Source organism: Phyllopteryx taeniolatus, chromosome 13 (assembly GCF_024500385.1).
Source record: "Phyllopteryx taeniolatus isolate TA_2022b chromosome 13, UOR_Ptae_1.2, whole genome shotgun sequence".
Lineage (NCBI taxonomy): Eukaryota > Metazoa > Chordata > Actinopteri > Syngnathiformes > Syngnathidae > Phyllopteryx > Phyllopteryx taeniolatus.
This window is the reverse complement of record NC_084514.1, coordinates 15681388-15700560: the sequence shown is the minus strand read 5'-3', so window position 1 is coordinate 15700560 and position 19173 is coordinate 15681388. Positions and strand designations below refer to the sequence as shown.

Here is a 19173-nt window from a genome sequence, read left to right as displayed (position 1 = left end):
GTTATAAAAAAGCTGTACAACTATTTCGTGCGCGAGACTATGACTTTGACTTCCGCATCGGGCGCTGCTTGCGCCAGTCCAGTTTAAACGCTAGTGACGTTTAAGGCTAGTTCACCAATCAAACGACACAAGAAAGTGACCGTGTGTTGGTTAAGTGGCATGTCTGCTAACACCGTGCAGTAAATTTCAGATGTTTTCTCACACACACACACACACACACACACACACACACACACTGAAACATCAGCATTTGCACATTCACATTTTATTTTGTAATCTTTTTTTTTATTGATGTTAATGCTGTAGTTAAAAAAAATCAGAAGTTACTCATTATTTACTCAATACGTGATTAATTATTTCACTGTGTACTTTTTACTCGAGTAATTTTTTGGAGGACTACTTTTTACTTTTACTTGAGTCACCTTATCGTCAAGTAACAGTACTCTTACTTGGGTACAATTTTGGCCACTCTACCCCCCTGTGGAGCGAACATCCTCTATTGCTACTCTTACGTTTAAGAAACGTTTTTGCTCATAAAATCAGCCAGTGTCGTATTTGTTGCACTGGTCTTTTGTATTTTCACTCTGAGTTCCTGCGGGTTGTGGTCCTGGTTGCGGTCCCAGCGGAACCGCGAAGCACACGTAACATCGGCGACAAGAGCTGATCCGCTAGTACATCTTGTATTAATTAGGAAACGCGCCTACAATTAACTAATTAGTTTACGGATGTTAATGTTAAATGTATTAAGCGACGGAGCGATGTTAGGGATTATGTCACAATACAGAATGAACTAACTTCAAATTCAGAAATGGCCAATAAAAACAGAAAAATAGTGTACTTAATATTTTCCTGGAGGATGCACTTGGGATTAGCTTTTGAAGTTGGTAATAGTGAAACAAAAAATTATTTTAGTCAATTCTTTTCCAGAATGAGAGTGCGTAAAGAGGAGGATGCTCCTCATGTGGAACAGCTTTAAGCAGGCATCAGGTCCAGGTGGAAATTGGCCTGGCTCAAGTTGGAGGCCAAAACAAAGAAAGCAAAGAAATGAGGCAAATTTAATTTTAATCTTAAATTTGCAAATCAACATGTACTTGAACGGTGTAAATGTTTTTCTGCGTGAAGAATAATAATTTTTTTTTGGCATTATTGTACTGTTTTTTTGTTTGTATTTTGGTCACCTTTTTCATGCCTTTGGTGTTTGCATGTCTGCTAAATATGACTGCATATATCTACAGTTGTGTTCATAAGTTTACATACCCAGGCAGAATTTGTGAAATACTGATGACTGAACCACAACCATCATTAATTTCTTTATGGTTATGTTTTGTTTAATGATATTGCTTTTCTGAAATGTTTGACAGTTTAATTTGAATCCCATTAAAATAAAATTCAATGCCTTTCGCCTGGTCCTTCATGTTTTCTTTAAAGAATTGTACACATCTTACAAATTCTGCCCGGGTAATCAAACATATGAGCACAACTGTGTGGTTTCTCATTTAATAAATAAAAGTAGGGCTGTGAATTTCAAAATAAGAGCAAGAGCAAGTAAATATAAAGTGTTCAAATAAAGTGCTTAACTTTGAAAAAACTAGCAAAATACAGATAATACTTCATGTTTTGATCATATGGGTAGAAGCAAAATCATGCATTGTAAAAATTGATTATACATAGGGAGAAGGGTTTCCAGAATTTTGAGGTCAACTTTGGGGGTGCGTATTATACATGGGTGCGCATTATCCACGAGAAATTGCGGTACCTGAAATGCTAGTTCATTGTTTAATGGAGACCAATGTCCATTTAATTTTCTTTGGTCCTTTTTATATAAATAATGGTATGGTTTGCAAGTTTTCTAATTTTAGCTTTTAACATTTTTAAACTTAAAAGAACAGTAGCAAAGAAACCACACGTATGATGGTGTCTTAGATTAGTGATTCCCACCTACGAGTGCTTACACCACTTGGAGGTGCAAAGTTACCATGTGGAGGTTTGGAAACTTTGATTTAGCAATTTTTACATTTATCGTACATTGATATAATTTTTGCGATAAGAACCGATTAAGAATTGGCCTTTTTTATCTTCAACTGAGATATTACATGTGTAGGTTTTCTAGGCGTGCAGGGCATTGAAAAAGCTGGGAAACACATAAGCTGTTTGTTTGTGATTTATTTATTGACTCAGTACTTAGTGTTGTTCTTATTTACATGAAGAAATCTTTTATTTTGTCCCCCACAAAGTATCTGAAGAAATAAATCTTTTTTTGCTTTGTTTTGTTATTATCGTATCACTTTAATCCTGAACATTGTACGAAAATTTATATTTTATTGCTCTTCTTTACGCTTCTGGCTTTTCAAAATCCATTCTCTTGTCTAGAATGTGAACCCCACAGTGGCCCAGGACTGGGTATCAGGTCTCCAGAGGCTAATTCTGAAGAAGGAAGAAGAGATTAGGGCAGCTGACCGCTGTAGGATCCAACTTCAGCTGCCTGGCAAACAAGACAAGTCTGTTTTGTTTTTTGTTTTTTTGCATCCACGTAATGTAACTTTGCAGTTTGTTTGGACTTCACATGCATAGGCAACGCATACATTTTGAGTGGCTGCATGGTCACGTCTTCCCTTTGCCTTTACCCTTCAACTCTTGTTTTCCTGCATATATTCTCACTCCATGTTCTTAGCTTTAGGAGAGGCATTAGAACACACTTGCATGAACATGTTCCTCCACCATCCCTTAACCAGAGGTATGAATGTGAATCACAAGGGAGGAAATGTCTGCCTTTTTCTAAAGGCTACCCTAATGCTGCAGCTGTTTCCCAATAGTGACGCTCATATCACATATTTACACGCACGCATGCACGGACACACTAATAAAGCCTGAATGTTGCCCAAAAGGGTGCACCTTTTTATTGCCTTTTTTGGGTTCTCCTTAACTGTCTTATCCTTCTGGCTTTTACTTTATCATTCTCACCATTGACACCATTCTCTCATTGTCCTAAACTGGTGAGATTATGCTTGGGAAATAGTGCATTTTTTTTCCAGTGATCCCTCAATCTCTAAACCCAGCAAATAAAACATGTATTTTTATTATGTACAGACGGCCCCCTCCAACACACACAATCACACACATACATACTGTTTACACAGCTCCCACACACTGCTTGCGTGAGCTCGAAGTGATAACTGCCATCGACTTCTTCAGCTTCTGTCAGCCTGCATTTTTCAATCATCACCGAAAGACTGTTCCCCTCTCGGGTCGCATCAGCCCATACAGAGATAATTTTATTCTATTTGACTGGATAAATTAAACATGAAAATGTCTTCATAGAGAGTAAAAGTGAAGCAAGTGTTTTTCAAAGTATACATTCTTGAAAACTGTAATCATCATCAAAATGGTTTGCTTACATGGACCAGTGTTATTGAATGGTTATTAACTTGCATATCTTATACAGTGAAATCAATGTGTGACAAAAATGTTTCAGTACGCAACAATAATGAAGAAAAGACATGTGTCCTTGGTATATAATCTCAATCTTGTCTGACAGCAACCTCAAAATGCAAAAAAGCCAAAGATACAACATTGTGCTGTGGATCAAACAGCTCATCGTCTTTATTTTATTCTATTTTTTATTTTTTTGTCCTTTTTTGTCTTCAGGTTGGGCAAAGCCACATACTTTAGTGCGGTGTTCAATACCCTCAACCCAGCCATCAAACAGTCATGGAACAGTAACTTGCAAATGGCTAAGCTGGCTCTAGGTACAGTCCACTGCCATGGTGTAAAATACCACATTGTGTCTGCTGCACAATTATTATCACACGTAAGTTATAAAGTATTTAAAGGACAACTAAACGTGTCTATTTTATATTAGAGGAGGACAACCTTCAGGGCTGGTTCTTTGCAGAAGATGATGGAAATCAACTGAAAAAGCAGAAACATCCTCTCTTGCTCAAACAGATGCCTGTGGTCATGTCTAAACTACAAGAGTTCAAGGTGAGACTTCTGTTTTTGTTGCATTGCATTCTGCCGTAGCACTTCTATTGGCTTTGATCTACATTGCACCCGTTGAAGTATATGTCTATCAATATTGACTTGCCACTTGTGGCCAAAAATGGCAGATACAGTACAGTAAGTTGCCTAAATAATTAATATTGTATATAATTAATATTGTACAGTTTGTCTAGTTACACATGCACCCTTATACAAGCCGCACCCACTAAATAAATACAAAATCAGAACTTTTTTTTGCACATTGTTTATAAGAAGCAATAGAAAAACACTGCCATTATTACTGTAGGAAATGGGAGCAGAAAATACTGCTAATGCTACAACAAAATATACACACCAACAATCACTGTCACTACCACTGATTTAAAACATTTATTAAAAAAAAAAAATTATGAGCTATCGCAACACCAGTCCAGTTCTGGGGGACACTACACTACCCCAGGTATCCAACAAAAGTGGTCCCACCCAAATCTGATGTGGCATTTCAAAATAAAAGTCCCCTGAAATTGGTATATTTCACTGTCATTACCACGGATTTCAAAAATTCATTAAAAAAATCTGAGATGTCGCAACACCAGTCCAGTTCTGGGGCACACTACACTGGACCGGTGTGGCAATATTTCATTGATTTTTTTTTAACAGATTTTTTTCAGTAAGGGGTAATGACAGCAAAATATGCAGTTTTCGGAGACTTTTATTTTGAAATACAATATCAGCTCTTCATCAAACCTCTTTTAGTGGAGTCCTTGGTGGTCTGTCACACAGATCTGGACTTTTCTTGTGATACCAAGGGGATTGTTTTAGGGTGGCTTTGGCTCAGTAGGTAGAACAGGTTCGAATCCCTGCTACAACTGTCCGTCCGCATGTCGAAGTGTCCTTGGGCAAGACACTGAACCCTAATTTGCTCCCAGTGGGCCTGCCAGTGCCTTGCAAAATATCTGATGAAACACCCTGTAACTTGATTTCAATAACTACTTTTGTTTAATATCCCATGTTTTTGCTGCTCTCTGTCAGGTGGAGTGTGCAGTCCACAATCCGGAGCCCTATATCAACACTGAGAGCACAGCAGACACTCCTGTTGTGGGCCATGGTTGTATCTGGGTAAAATGGCTTACCTGCGTCTTTTGGATTAGTTGATGTGATAGTTCCCACTTCAGCACTCAACAAAAACTGATTTAATTATTAACTGAGTACTTGACGTTTTAATATATTATATTGTATTTTGAACGACTCCAGCAGCTGTCTGTCGGCTGATGGTCATCTGGAGTCTCACATGCCTTTGCTTACATTTGCAACATTCCACGTTATTATTTTGGAATGAAAGTCTACCTTTTACACCACCCCTAGGTACCAGTATATGTTTATATAATGTGAAAGAATGTTTTCATTTTTCTAAATTCTATGTATAATGCACTCTATAGACTTTTGACTTATTTTGGGCTAAAAAATAATGCACATTATACAGTGCATGAGATAGTACGGTACCTCTATTGGGATGTAAAATTGAGTCCATATTGCACAGCACTACATGGGCCATTCATAAAATTGTATTGGAATTGACCTAATCCGAAATATAACATTGAAGTTAATTTAATATTGAATTTCAAAAATTTATTTGAGTCTTTCTGGTGGTATGTGACTCTTTTAGCTGAAACACAAGTGTTCCTGACAAAATAAAATGTTCCTTCCAAACTATTCAGAATGTTCCTGAAAGGTGATGATAGGGGTTGGCGTCTTTGCTTACAGTAGCTGACTACATTTGAATTACCGCAATTTCTTGTGTATAATGCACATTTATTCACCCAGAAAATGGCCAAAAGTCAATAGTGCGAATTTCAAAATAAGTAAGTAAATAAAAAGAAAGTTTTATGTGTTCTAATAAAGTGCTTAACTTCAGAATAATTATTTGAAAAAACTAACAAAATACAGATAATACTTCATGTTTTGATCATATGGGAAAAAGCTAAATTATGCATTATAAAAATGCATTATACATGGGTAGAAGGGTTTGCCAGAATTTTTAGCTCAACTTTGGGGGTGCGTATTATACACGAGAAATTACGGTAAATGCACATGCCAGGTGACCAGACAGCAGTTTTCCACAATCAGGATGTTTTTCATTCTTGTGTGTCAGATGGAATGTACTTGTTAGCTTCTACTTTCCCCTTAAGTGAGACTGTCAGTGTTTTTAAAGTTACTTCTTTAGACTCTGACATTTGTCTTACAATGTACATTGGCTCACAGAACCTTACTTAGCACTGCAGTTTGGCCATTCGGGGGAAGCTCTATACAGCGGCTGAGCTCAGTATTTCACACTTCACCATGTTTCTCACTAAATATACTTCTGCAGTGACAAGGGGCTGGATTGCTGTTTGATTATTGATAGATTTTAGGTGTTGTCTTAGCTTTCCATGCCTTTTTGCACCTCCCTTTCTTCATGTGTTCAATACTTTTTCCCTGTGTCATTTCACGTTATTACACACAACTTAATTTCTGATCTTATTTGTTCTATGTATGTATGTATGTATGGATTACTCGGGTTGTTCCCCACATCTGGTGAAATTTTCAGGGCAATAGCACCTTTGGAAATATATTAAATGAGAAAAATGGTGACGTGTTAAATACTTATTTCAGCCGCTGCCTATACTGTACATGACTTGGACCTATCATTTTCTCAGTGAGGTAATATGTGAAACTGTATGGGTTGTCATGTTAACGTGAAGCATTACAGGTGAGTTGTTTTTTAACATAACTCAATATTTTCGGGTTACTGCTTTTATTGTTAATTTACTGTTAATTAACGTGACAATTTTTTAAATTATTTTTTGGGGGACTGTCATTTGATGATACCTTAACTTAGTGTTTATGGGTTTCTCACAGCAGTGTTTGTTTTATTTGCTTTCATGACTGGGTATCTCATCAGTCTTTGCTTATTGTATAGTTTTAAGAGCACAATTAAAATATCCCGAGTGATCAAATTTAAACAAATTGGACTCTGCAGGTTGCAAGTTGCACCAACCAAATGGGCCAAATAGCCATCGTTGCCATGCAGAGCTGCAGCCCAAAGGTGACTGAGTGCTTTAATGTGGAGTCCCGTATCCTGTGCATGGCCTACATCCCAGCAGAAGAGCCACAGGAGAATGATGACAAAGTCCAAGAAAACAACCAGATCTCGCTGACAAAACCCAGTTTTACACCCACTGTCTGTCTGGGCATGGAGGAGGGCAGGTAATGGAAGCAAAAGCTCAGAAATGACTGTGGATCATAAATATTTTAATATCACATACAACGTGTTAATTTCCACTAGTTGCGCTAACATAAACAGAACATAATAGATTAACACATTATCTTATTGCAATGCTATGTGTATTTTATATATACAGGAATAACTTAATTGAGTAGAAGTCATCTAATGAATTAAGATTTTATTTAGCTACGAATGGTATACAATTGTAATGTTAATGTAAAATCGCCATTGATTGGCCTAAGTAATGGGTGGGTTGTTTCAGGAAGGTCATCTGGCTTAAAAATCTATACAAGTGACTCATTGTGCCGACCCCTGACGGGTTAAGCCGAAAGTCACAATTCACAATACTGTGTATAGATAAACAACCATTCACAGTCAGATTCACACCTCAGGACAATTTAGACTTCAGTGAACCAAACAAGCATATTTTTGGAATGTCAGAGGAAGCTGGAGTACCTGAATGAAACCGGAGAGAAAACGCAAACACCACAAAAGTATACTAGCGCTGAGATTCCAAACCTCAGAACTGTGAGGCAGAAGTGCTATCCACTCTTTCACAGTGCTGCCCGCAGACTGGGGTCTCTCCAAAAGCTATTTGCATTTTCCTAAATACTTTTAAAGATAATTGCTGAAATTGTGCAAACTATTTTAACTATTTCCATGACTAGCACAAACCATCGCTGAGCTTGGTGTAACTCTACAAGGACGTGGGCTAGAAGCAGTTTTGATAATTTCGTGGAATGGCATACTCCCTGCACATTTGAAAACTGGGACGTCTGCACCAGTGCGAGCGTCATCACAGCCGACTTAATTCCTATCCAATCAGAGCGGCTTCTTTCATTCCCTTTAAAAACAGCGCAATCGTCTCGCATGGAGACATCTCTATATTTGGAAGAGGACGCAGTGATCTGAGGGTGACTAGAACCTTGAACATCAGCGGGTAGATGTGGCGATTTCTTTATCTTTAAAATTTGGCAGGGTTGTTAACAACACTTCTGGTTTGTCGAATTTAGAAGACATTTATTCTCACTTAACAGGGACATTAAATGTTATGCTTGATTAATTTCTAACTTCTGTGTGAAACCCAGGTCAGTAAGGTAGCTGATATCGTTGGATATTTTTCCTTTGTGTACAAGGCAGTCCACTGCTATACACCTCCACACTATAACTACTATGCATATTTTCAAATTGTTAATTAATTTATGTCCAGTGAGTATATTTAACATGGCACAAAACTACTGTATCTTCAAACCTGTAATAAAATGCTTCTTCCTCTTGTTTTTTTCCCCATATCTTTTTATTAGCATTATTGTCTACAAAAGTAGCCAGCGGTCCAAGAAAGTGCGCCTGCAGCAGTTCTTCACCCCAGACAAATCCACTGTCACTAGCGTGGCGTACATGAAACGTTGTTTGTATGCTGGCTTGGTCAGTGGCTCTGTGGCCATCTACACCAGATCACAAGGTATGTCTCTTGTGGGATGGCTTATTGCACTGTTTGTTTACCCTCTTAAATTGCCATAATGAGGCCACTTATGGTTAAGTCACCCTTATTGTGTGAAATAGAAACATATTCTGTCAGGATTCAGGTTGCGAGTTGGACCCAGATGCAGAGAGGAGAGGAAGTGTAGTTTGGGAACAAATGTTTATTATAGATTGGAAGCAAACGGGATTAGCAGGGTTCCAAGGAGGACCAGTCTGGCAGGGTATGAGTCTGGGTTGTCAGTGGGCCACAAGAGGTGGTTTGCGGGGAGCAAGGGCAGACGGCAGACTGGGGACAAAGAGCAAGAATGGGTTAGAGATAAAATGACGAGGTCTTCGGGAAGCAAAAGGTGGACAAGGCGGCTAGGCTACGAACTCGACATAGAGCGTTGATAGTCTGGCGACGAGTTGGAGTCCTACAGTGTCTTAAGAGTAGTCAGGTGTAATTAGGATGATAAGATGCAGCTGCTAGACTCTAACACGTCAAGCCTGCAAAGCACTCATGAAACACGCGCGCGCACACACACACACACACACACAAGGGCTGGACTCAGTGTGCTGAAAGAGCAGCCCTGACATATTCACTTAGATAATTGAAATGTGTTTTAAAAATGTGTAACTGAGCACTGTTTACGCAGATATTTAGTCTGAGCCTGATCTGAATGGAAGTCAGTCTCAACCACATCACATGAAGCAGTGTAATGTTGCTAAGTTGGTGGCTCTGCAACAGTGGCGCTTGCGTTAGATTTAACATTTATGACCTGTGACCTAAATAGATAGATTTTGGTGCACATCGTGCTTCAAAAAACAGTACAATTTTCTGTTAGTATAAGATAATGTTTAGCATTAAATGTAAATGTCTGTTCTGGGTGAAACACCGTCAAGAGTTTTCTCTCTCCAAATTACTGCGTTAGGAAATGTTTCTCTTGCGTTGTGGTACTGTTTCCAATTGCTTGGTAGCCTGAGAGAAGTCATTCTGAAAGAGGTGACCTATTTAATGTCCTCGCTTCCAGACATACAGGATCCAGGCTGGACTCTCTTCCCACAGTCTGCCATTTTCTGTTTTGTTCCATCTGCTACTTGGCTTTCATACTCTCTCTCTGGTTCCCTCGTTTTCACTTCATTCACCTATACTGTGTATTTCATAATGATAAGCATATATTTGGTCAACCAACATATCTGCGCTCCAAATACCTCTATGATCAGCATTCATCAAATGCAACATTTGTATTTATAACTGCAGTCATACATTTCTCAGCTTGTCTTCGTATGACTCAAATCAGATGTCTTTGCTTAGTTTCCAGCTATTTTCTTCTGCAAAGATCATCAATTAGCTCTGTGTGTCTGTGTGCAGCCAAGCTGCAGTTGGCCAGAGAGAAAAATAGTGCTCACCCTTGAATTTTTTTGACTTCCCATCACAACTTGTTTTACTTGCCACACCTTGTTGGTCCTTCATCCTCTGTCCACTCATTCGGAGAGAGCATCGCAGCGAGTGTCTTTATGTTTTGGCCTTTCATCCTCTCGATCTAATGCCTGATTTAATTCCTGAACTCTTTCGCTAGAAAGTGATGCTTCATGCTAAAATTGTGACTCATTATTAATTATTTGGTGGGGAAACGGTTGTCTGTGTCACTGTTGCAATGCTGCTTAAGAAGATTTTCACAGCAACTGACTTTTGCTATACTGTACTTCATCAGGGATCTCCTTTTCCTAGTCAATCATCAGGACACATATAGATTATTATTGGGTAAAAACCTGAACTGTCTGTCTTATAAAAAAGTGGCTCTTATAAAGGGAGCAGAATATGAAGCCCAAAGCTAAAGTTTATATTAACATGTGTAATTCAACTGGCATAGAATGAATTCACTCCAGGCAACCGATTTTTGTGGAGAAATATGAGCATGTGAATAAGGTCTGTCATAAGACTATTCTAATGACTGTACCAACAGATGAAAGCAGACGGTCCAAGGAACTGAATTTGTGGAGATGCAGTGTTATTGACGCTCTCACTTTATTACATTTTTATTTTATTTAATTTATCGACTTCTTTGGCATTCCACACAGCAAACTTGTGGGGAAAAATAACTACTCCCAAATAGTTGCTGCCACATTGTGAAAAGCATATGCCTACAGTTCTTCATGACAACCTTGCCGATCCAAATTTCAGAATACCTAATGATCAGTTAATCCGTTATTAATAGATCAGGCCCTGTAGAGGTTGATTTTATGTTTGCAGAACTGTTGTCATGAGAGAAAAAGGTATACTGGTTTGGTGGTTTGTTTGTCCACACGAACAGCATGATAATAAGTTGGTTGCAGCTGTCACTGTCATGAAGGGGAGCGATGAGGATTTATATAACATTGCAAGCTTGCACTTCTGTCTTTTTGTTCTTTTCCAGCATGGCTCAATCCTTTTTCATTTACTCTGTCTGCATGCACATCTAATACAATAATATGCCAAGGGTGTTGCTGGAATGCTAATTCCACCTAGCCTCCATAGTGTAAGATTACCTTTGCTTTTCCAGTCATTACTGTACTGTTATTCTGAGAAAAATATCTCCCAGCATGGCACCTCTCTCCTCCTCGCCTTCCCTTCTTCAATAGCTGCCTTTGTGCCTCCTCTTGAACAAACACTGTTGGTGAGGCCTCGTTCACTTCCTGGTTGAGATTAGGAAGGTCAATGTGGCATCTGGAGGAAATGAACTTCAATTTGGACACTGGGCCCTTCTTGCTGAGTAATGCACACTTTAGAAACTAATTTATGTTTCCAGTTTAATTAAATTGGGAAATTGTTAGTTTACTGGTGTATATTTTAATATTGTAACTGACCCTGTCCATACGGTTTGCAACATCCATCCATCCATCCATTTTCTGAGCCGCTTCTCCTCACTAGGGTCGCGGGAGTGCTGGAGCCTATCCCAGCTATCATCGGGCAGGAGGCAGGGTACACCCTGAACTGGTTGCCAGCCAATCGCAGGGCACATACAAACAAACAACCATTTGCACTCACAGTCACACCTACGGGCAATTTAGAGTTGTAAATTAACCTACCATGCATGTTTTTGGGATGTGGGAGGAAACCGGAGTGCCCGGAGAAAACCCACACAGGCACGGGGAGAACATGCATCTCCACACAGGCGAGGCCGGATTTGAACCCGGGTCCTCAGAAGTGTGAGGCGGATGTGCGAACCAGTCGTGCACCGTGCCGGCTGCCTTAGTTTAATTTAAGCAATTATTTTGTGTGCTATTCGGTCTGCATGTTTCATATGTACCAAGCTGCCAATGTGGGTCCCAGGCACATGGAGACCAAAATGTGGAGGAGGTGTGAGCAGGATGGAGCTGGGCTATGACTAATTCCTCACAGCACATCTATATTCATAGTGAAGGTTGTGAAAAAAAATCAATGGCCTCTCCACCAGTATTGGAAGTGTTCTAGATGCAAATGACCTTTAGAGGTGACATTTATAAAGGCACAGTGTCAACATATCCCTGATAAAGTTCAAGAAGAATGGCCTTTATTGTGAGATAGCAATGGACCGTGCAGTAGTACAAGTGCAAAGGTTGTAATAAATAAACAACATGAAACATGAACATTTTTACAGTGCCGTGAAAAAGTATTGGCCCTCTCAAATTCTTATATTTTTGCATACTTTCGCCACTTTGTTTAAGATCATTAAACAAAAGTTAAATATCAGACTAATATAACCCAAGTGAACTTAAAATGCTGTTTTTAAGTGGTTATTTCATTTCTTAAGGAAAAAAAACTATTCCAAGTTACCTGGCCCTGTGTGAAAAATAATTACCCCCCTTGTTAAATCATGAATTAATTGTGGCTAATCATAACTTTTGGTTAATTTTCACTGATCACACTCAAGCCTGATCACTTCCACACCTGTTCAATTAAGAAATCACTTAAACAGAACTTGTCTGACAAAAGCAAGTGGGACCAAATATCTAAAAAAAGCTGCAACAAAATGACACAATCCAAACAAATTCACGAACAGTCAAGAAATAATGTAATTGACATCTATCAGTCTGGAAAGGGTTACAAAGCCATTTCCAAAGCTTTAGAATTCCAGCGAACCATAGGGAGAGCCATTAACCTCAAATGGAGAAATTATGGAACAGGGGTGAACCTTCCGGGAGTGGCTGGCCTACAAATATTACCCAAATGGAACAGCAATGACTCATCCAGGAGGCCACAAAGGAACTCAGGACAACTTCTGAAGAACTGCAGGCCTCCCTTGCCTCAGTTAAGGTCAGTGTTCAAGACACAACAATAAGGAAGAGACTGGGCAAAAATGGCCCGCCTGGCAGAGTTCCAAGGCGAAAACCACTGCTGACCAAAAAGAACATAAAAGGCTCATCTTACTTTTGCCAAAAAGAGCTGAATAATTTCCAAGACTTTTGGGAGAATATATGGACTGATGAGATGAAAGTTGAGCATTTGGAAGGAAGGTGTGGGTGTTGTTACATGTGGCATAAATGTAGCACGGCTTTTCAGAAAAAGAAGATCTACTGACAAGTGAAACGTGGTGGTAGTGTGATGGTTTTGTGCTCCTTTGCGCCTTCAGGAGAATGTTCAGCCATCAGTTCATGACCTCAAGCTGAAGCGCACTTGGGTTCTGCAGCAGGATAATGATCCAAAACACACAAGCAAGTCAACTTCTGAATGGCTTAAAAAAAACAAAATAAAGGTTTTGGAGGTTTCAAAGTCCGGACTTGAATCCAATTGAAATGCAGTGGCATGACCTTAAAATATCTCCACAGAGATGTGAAAGACTCATTCCCACTTATAGAAAAAGCTTGATTTCAGTTGTTGCTGCTGAGGATTGCTCAACCAGTTATTAGGTTTAGGGTGGCATTACTTTTTCACACACGGCCAGGTAACGTTGAATAGTTTTTTTTGTTGGATGCTCTCCCCGTGCCGGCGTGGGTTTTCTCCGGGCACTCCGATTTCCTCCCACATCCCAAAAACATGCGTGGTAGGTTGATTGTTAGACTCTAAATTGCCCGTAGGTGTGAATGTGAGTGTGAATGGTTGTTTGTTTATATGTGCCCTGCGATTGGTTGGCGACCAGTTCAGGGTGTACCCTGCCTCTCGCCCGAAGATAGCTGGGATAGGCTTCAGCACGCCCGCGACCCTAGTGAGGATAAGCGGTACAGAAAATGGATGGATAAATGAAATCACCATTTTTTTAAAAAGCATTTGAAGTTCACTTTGTTGTTTGTCTGTTGTTTGTCTGATATTTACATTTGTTTGATGATCTTAGACATTAATCAGAATCATCTTTATTTGCCAAGTATGTCCAAAAAAGGAATTTGTCTCCGGTAGTTGGAGCCGCTCTAGTACGACAACAGCCAGTCAATTGACAGAGAACACTTTGAGACATAAAGACATTGACAAAAAAAACAGTCACTGAGCAATAAAGGGTTAATAGTTATCTGGTAATGCCAGTACATTTTATTTTTTTATTTTTTTGACAATTGTACAAAGATGCAGAGTCCTCTAGCACTTAGAGCAGTTTGAATGACTAATATAGCAATAGTCCGGTGCAATGATCATTGTGCAAAGGGCGGCGAGTAAAGTGGGGAAACTATGCAAAAATCTAACAATTTGAGAAAGGGGCCAATACTTTTTCACGGAACTGTATTTAATATTGATCTGTCACTATCCACTACAGATGGGTTATGGATCTGCGATAAGCCCAAGGTGGTGAAACTGGGAGTCTTGCCGATCAAAGCCATGCTGGCTGTGGAAGACCACCTCTGGGCTTCATCGGGTGGCCAAGTCTTCATCATTAGCACAGAAACACACTGTGTCAAGGTAGGTACCGAAGAAGTAACTTAAAGAGGCCAGTTCATTTTTTAAATCTTTGAGGAGTAAGAAAAAAAGTGCTCATTTTCCTCTTATCTGTCCCTGTCTGCCTGTGCAAATCACAGATGAAGTGCACTTGAGTGGAAGACATGATGGCAGCCTTAATCATCTCCTATCCAACTGTTAAGTCTGTGGGAAAATGTGTCCCTTTAAAAAGCCAGTTAGAAAAGGATAGGGAAAAAAGACAGCGTTAGACTGTGTAGCAACTAATGGCTTGAGTAGGGAAAATTGCAAAGACAAGGTGATTAAAAACAAAAACTTGAAACTTAATGTGACAAAATTAATAATGATAATAGGGCATTTGATCTGACTTCCCTCAATTGGGCTTCCTCTTTCCATATCCTGGAATATGACTAAGAATATGGCCTTCACTATACGTGTTCCACTCTCATTTCAGAAATGGAAGCACCTGCAATGGAACCAGAAATAGTCCCGTCCCATTGACATGCACTCACTCATTATCTGTTTAGCCTCATTAAGCTCATTATGTTGGACCACCTGTGCCTGTCTTGCTCCTATTCCGTTTGCCACTGAGGAATTAGACCTAATCCAGTCACACTGAGTGAGATGTATACAAGTATAGTTCTCATGTTTACTCCCTTTATCAGTTAAACACACATTGAGCACATTTTATTGTTGATTTTGAGCCAATTTTTAGTAGCACATTGCTCTGAGGTGCTTGTGAATTTGACTCCACTCGACTATATTTAAGTCCACCTACATGTAGTGCAATGTGTGGTGCAGTTATGTAACTTTTGGCCTGGAGAAGGCCTACTTTATTGCTGTCCTCATCGTGAATTCAATTATACACATTAAGATTAGGTTTTTTTGTGAAGGTGCACTTCCTAATTTGCCCTCTCACCTGTCTTATTTTCCGCACCCAGAGGCAGCTGGAGGCCCATCAGGAGGAGGGTATGGTGGTGTCCCACATGGTGGTGGCAGGGGTGGGCATTTGGATTGCCTTCAGCTCAGGTTCCACCTTGCGTCTCTTCCACACTGAGACCCTGGAGCACCTGCAGGACATTAATATTGCAACACCTGTCAACAACATATTGCCTGGTAAAATAACATCATTAACAGTGCATACTAACCATTATTAGTTACTATGTAACTTTAAGGAAATCTTGATGCTTAATGACTTTCCAAAATGTGACCATGATTTTTAGTGTGAAAATTATTGAAAAAGTGCAGCACAAAACTTCTCATTTCTCTTCAAATGTCAATCATTTTGCCACATACAGTGGCAACGCTAGGAACGTTTTTAAATGCAGCTCCATTCATGAACTGTGACTTCATGTTTGTCAGTAATTATACATCTGTGGTGATGCTTATTCAGACAGCAGGCATGGCAGGATTGTCATACCGTCATCCTCTTTCTATGGCTCTTTCAGTCTAAACACTGAAAAAGTGACCTTTAATTTGCGCTCAATTCAGGGATGTACAAAAAACATTTGACCTCATGGGGTACTTGCCTCCAAGTAAAGTCAGGTCCAAAGATTCAGACAGTACAGTTGATGAATAAAATGTAGTACTTTATTGATGAAGAGGACAAGCTTGTTTGTTACATTCTGTCATCTGCATTATCGGTTTAGTTAGACCTTAGACTAATATGGACATTTCTTTTTTGTTAAAGATTACAGTAGAACCATTTTAACCATATTGAGGTTTATTGTAGGTAGCAATCTGTCTCAGAAAAGAGTCACAAATGTAAAACCCTCTGCATGTTTGGAAACCATCATCATAATTGATTGCTAAGCATGTTTGAAGTCAAAATTCCTTTTCCAAAACCAAATATAGAATAACTAGAAAATGGGGGTTGTTTTGGCGAGAGCAAAGATTTCTGCTTGTTCTTTAACGAGCAATTTACATACTGTACCGTATGCCATTCTACCATGATGGCTCTCCTTTACTGTGTGCTTGTGTAAGCTAGTAAAGCTGTAATTATTGCCTTGCACAGTCAGCACAACATAGGTGAACAATGGGCCAAAAGCTTACTATCTCTTTAAAAGCTGATACTGTTATATTGGGAGAAAATGTGTACTGCTTTATTCTTGTCCTCACAATGAAAGAGGAGGACTCTTACCTGCCACGTATGTTTAAGTCAAAGTATTGCTGACAACGTTCAGCGTAAATCAAATTAAATGTCAGCACGGTAAATGTCCCATGCTGAAGTCATCAGAGAAGCTGGCTGCTACATTGGATCTTTTAATCCGCTGTATTACATCAGCCTTGACCCAAAAAGACAGAGCCTAAAAGAATGAATGCAGTTGGTTTTAGAGGGGAGATTACACGTTCCTGGGAACTCTGGATGTGTGTCTTTGTCTTGTAATGAAACTGAGTAACATTAAGTCATGTTGTCTGACATCTTATGTGCTTGCAAGAACCAAATGTGTGCTGTGGTTGCTTGCAGTTGTCGCTCGTCAGCATCTGCAACAGTACTGTGACTGGGTCAGCTCAAACGGCATTTGCCTCTCTTTTGCCACAAAATGATAGTAACATTTTAAATTAAAACTGTTTGGCTCAAAGAAGTATGCAGTTTGCAAAGTGGGGCTCACTTTGCACATCTGGCATTTCTTTCACATCCAGCAGTTTTAATGGGACATGAAAGTCAAATCACAAGCCATAAAGTGCATAGATTTGTGGAGATGAGATGGTATGCAATACTTTGGCGGAGAGTTCAAAACCAATAGCGAAAGCTACCTCATACCTAGACTGTAAAGAAAACAGATCACTTGACCGAAGTGGAAATTTGACACAGTTTATTCTATTTTGCCAAGCTGTTTAAAGCAGTGGTCCTGTGTTCACGTGATTTAGAGATGACCTCCCTGTGATAGGCAATTACAAATGGGTAGGCCTCTCACAGACGTGAATGATAAAAGCAGTCTGCTGTGGGAGCTGACCGCCCATGTTGGCTAATAAGATCCATGCAAGTGAAGCGGAAGCTGGTTTCTGTGACAGACTATACCACACCTGGAAAGCTTTGCTCCTCTGGGTTTATTCTTATCGAGACTTTTCCAGAATGCTCTCTGGGGGATTTATCATCACAAGTTGTTACTGTAGACCAAAATGAGACTAAGAAATGTGTTGGCTGTGCATCATCTTTGGTGTAGTTAGTATACTGGGGTTAGCTGCAAGAGAAACAGTAATGGGTTCTTGATCTGCAACTGGTTTTAACACAAGTTAGTAGACATACTAATTACATTGGAATTTCAAAAGACCCCAAAGGGTAATACAATGTGGAAACCGACGCAAATTCAGCAAGCATCTAAAGAAAGGTTCCATCATTGGGCAGATTTGAACCCAGGTCTATTATTAGATCCTTTTGACGAACATATGTAATTTAACCAGTGCAGCCTTTTCAGGTTATTGCGATAGTAAATGTATGCACACAGGAAATACACAAACCAATCATTGTAACGTCCTTTGTTCGTGCTGTGAGTGGGTGGGTGCATGGCAGGCAAGCGGCAAGGGAGTAAGTTTAGGTTACTTTGTTACAGATGCGCTTTGAAACAAGAAATAAAAAAGCTTTGAAAGGGGGATGCGAGTTTAGTTGTTAAGTTCATATTGCTAATATCCACATTTTTTCCCTGCCTTTAATTTGTAAATGTATTGCCCCATTTTCTGATGAAAAACATAATTTTAATTTTTTTTTTGATGCAATTTTTTAAAAAACTAAAAACTCTAACTGTAAAAAAAACAGAAACACTGATATGTTTTCATAGCCATTGCTGTATGTCGTATTTGTACTTTTTAAAGGTTTTGGATTTCGAGGCGTACATACTCTTCCACGTCCACCTAATAATAACTCTATAACTATGACAGACCAATATTTAGTTTATCTTCTCAGCTTGTAACAATGTGTAGCAAGGGAAAACTATGTTTTCACACAGGGTGCATAGCAATGGATTTACATGTTGATTCAAATAAGCACAAGTCATACTTTAATAGCTAATTTTGCCTCTTGATGTAGACTATCACACAGAAACCAAACTGTGCAACAGAAATCTACCATTTATTGTCAACGATATGCTCAAACCACTACATTCATAATCTAAGTTTGTCCACATCGGTTCATTAAAACAAAGTGATGGCAATCTCCTGTCCCCTTGAACAAGGTGTGTATCTCACTCTTCGTTCATCTCCAGTACAAAGTGAATGGGGGAGGTGTGGTCAGAAAAATAATTATTGTACATTTTTGAAAGACAATACCAAATGGAGATACTTGTTAAACTTGGCATTGTAAAACATGTTTTCATTAGTTGTTTTTCTACATATGTTTAAAAGTGGCCGACTAGTTAGAGCGTCAGCCTCACAGTTCTGAGGACCGGGGGTTCAATCCCCGGCCGCGCCTGTGTGGAGTTTGCATGCTCTCCCCGTGCTTGCGTGGGTTTTCTCCGGGCACTCCGGTTTCCTGCCACATCCCAAAAACATGCATTAATTGGAGACTTTAAATTGCCCGTAGGTGTGGCTGTGAGTGCGAATGGTTGTTTGTTTCTATGTGCCCTGCGATTGGCTGGCAACCAGTTCAGTGTGTACCCCGCCTCCTGCCCAATGATAGCTGGGATAGGCTCCA

At 39.5% G+C, this 19173-nt stretch overlaps 1 protein-coding gene across 5 annotated transcripts in view; it reads left to right on the top strand.

The window, feature by feature from the left end:
• The window catches only part of arhgef10 (Rho guanine nucleotide exchange factor (GEF) 10), a 54822-nt gene that overhangs the window by 29353 nt on the left and 6296 nt on the right, over positions 1-19173 (top strand). For 4 of the 5 annotated variants that reach the window (XM_061795007.1, XM_061795008.1, XM_061795005.1 and 1 more), the window contains 8 exons: positions 2371-2498; positions 3646-3746; positions 3860-3981; positions 5011-5097; positions 6998-7224; positions 8548-8705; positions 14407-14549; positions 15485-15659. In XM_061795007.1, the coding sequence (XP_061650991.1) occupies positions 2371-2498; positions 3646-3746; positions 3860-3981; positions 5011-5097; positions 6998-7224; positions 8548-8705; positions 14407-14549; positions 15485-15659 (1141 nt within the window). The remainder of the gene's footprint in view (positions 1-2370; positions 2499-3645; positions 3747-3859; positions 3982-5010; positions 5098-6997; positions 7225-8547; positions 8706-14406; positions 14550-15484; positions 15660-19173) is intronic. The other variant, XR_009791464.1, reaches the window with a different exon arrangement.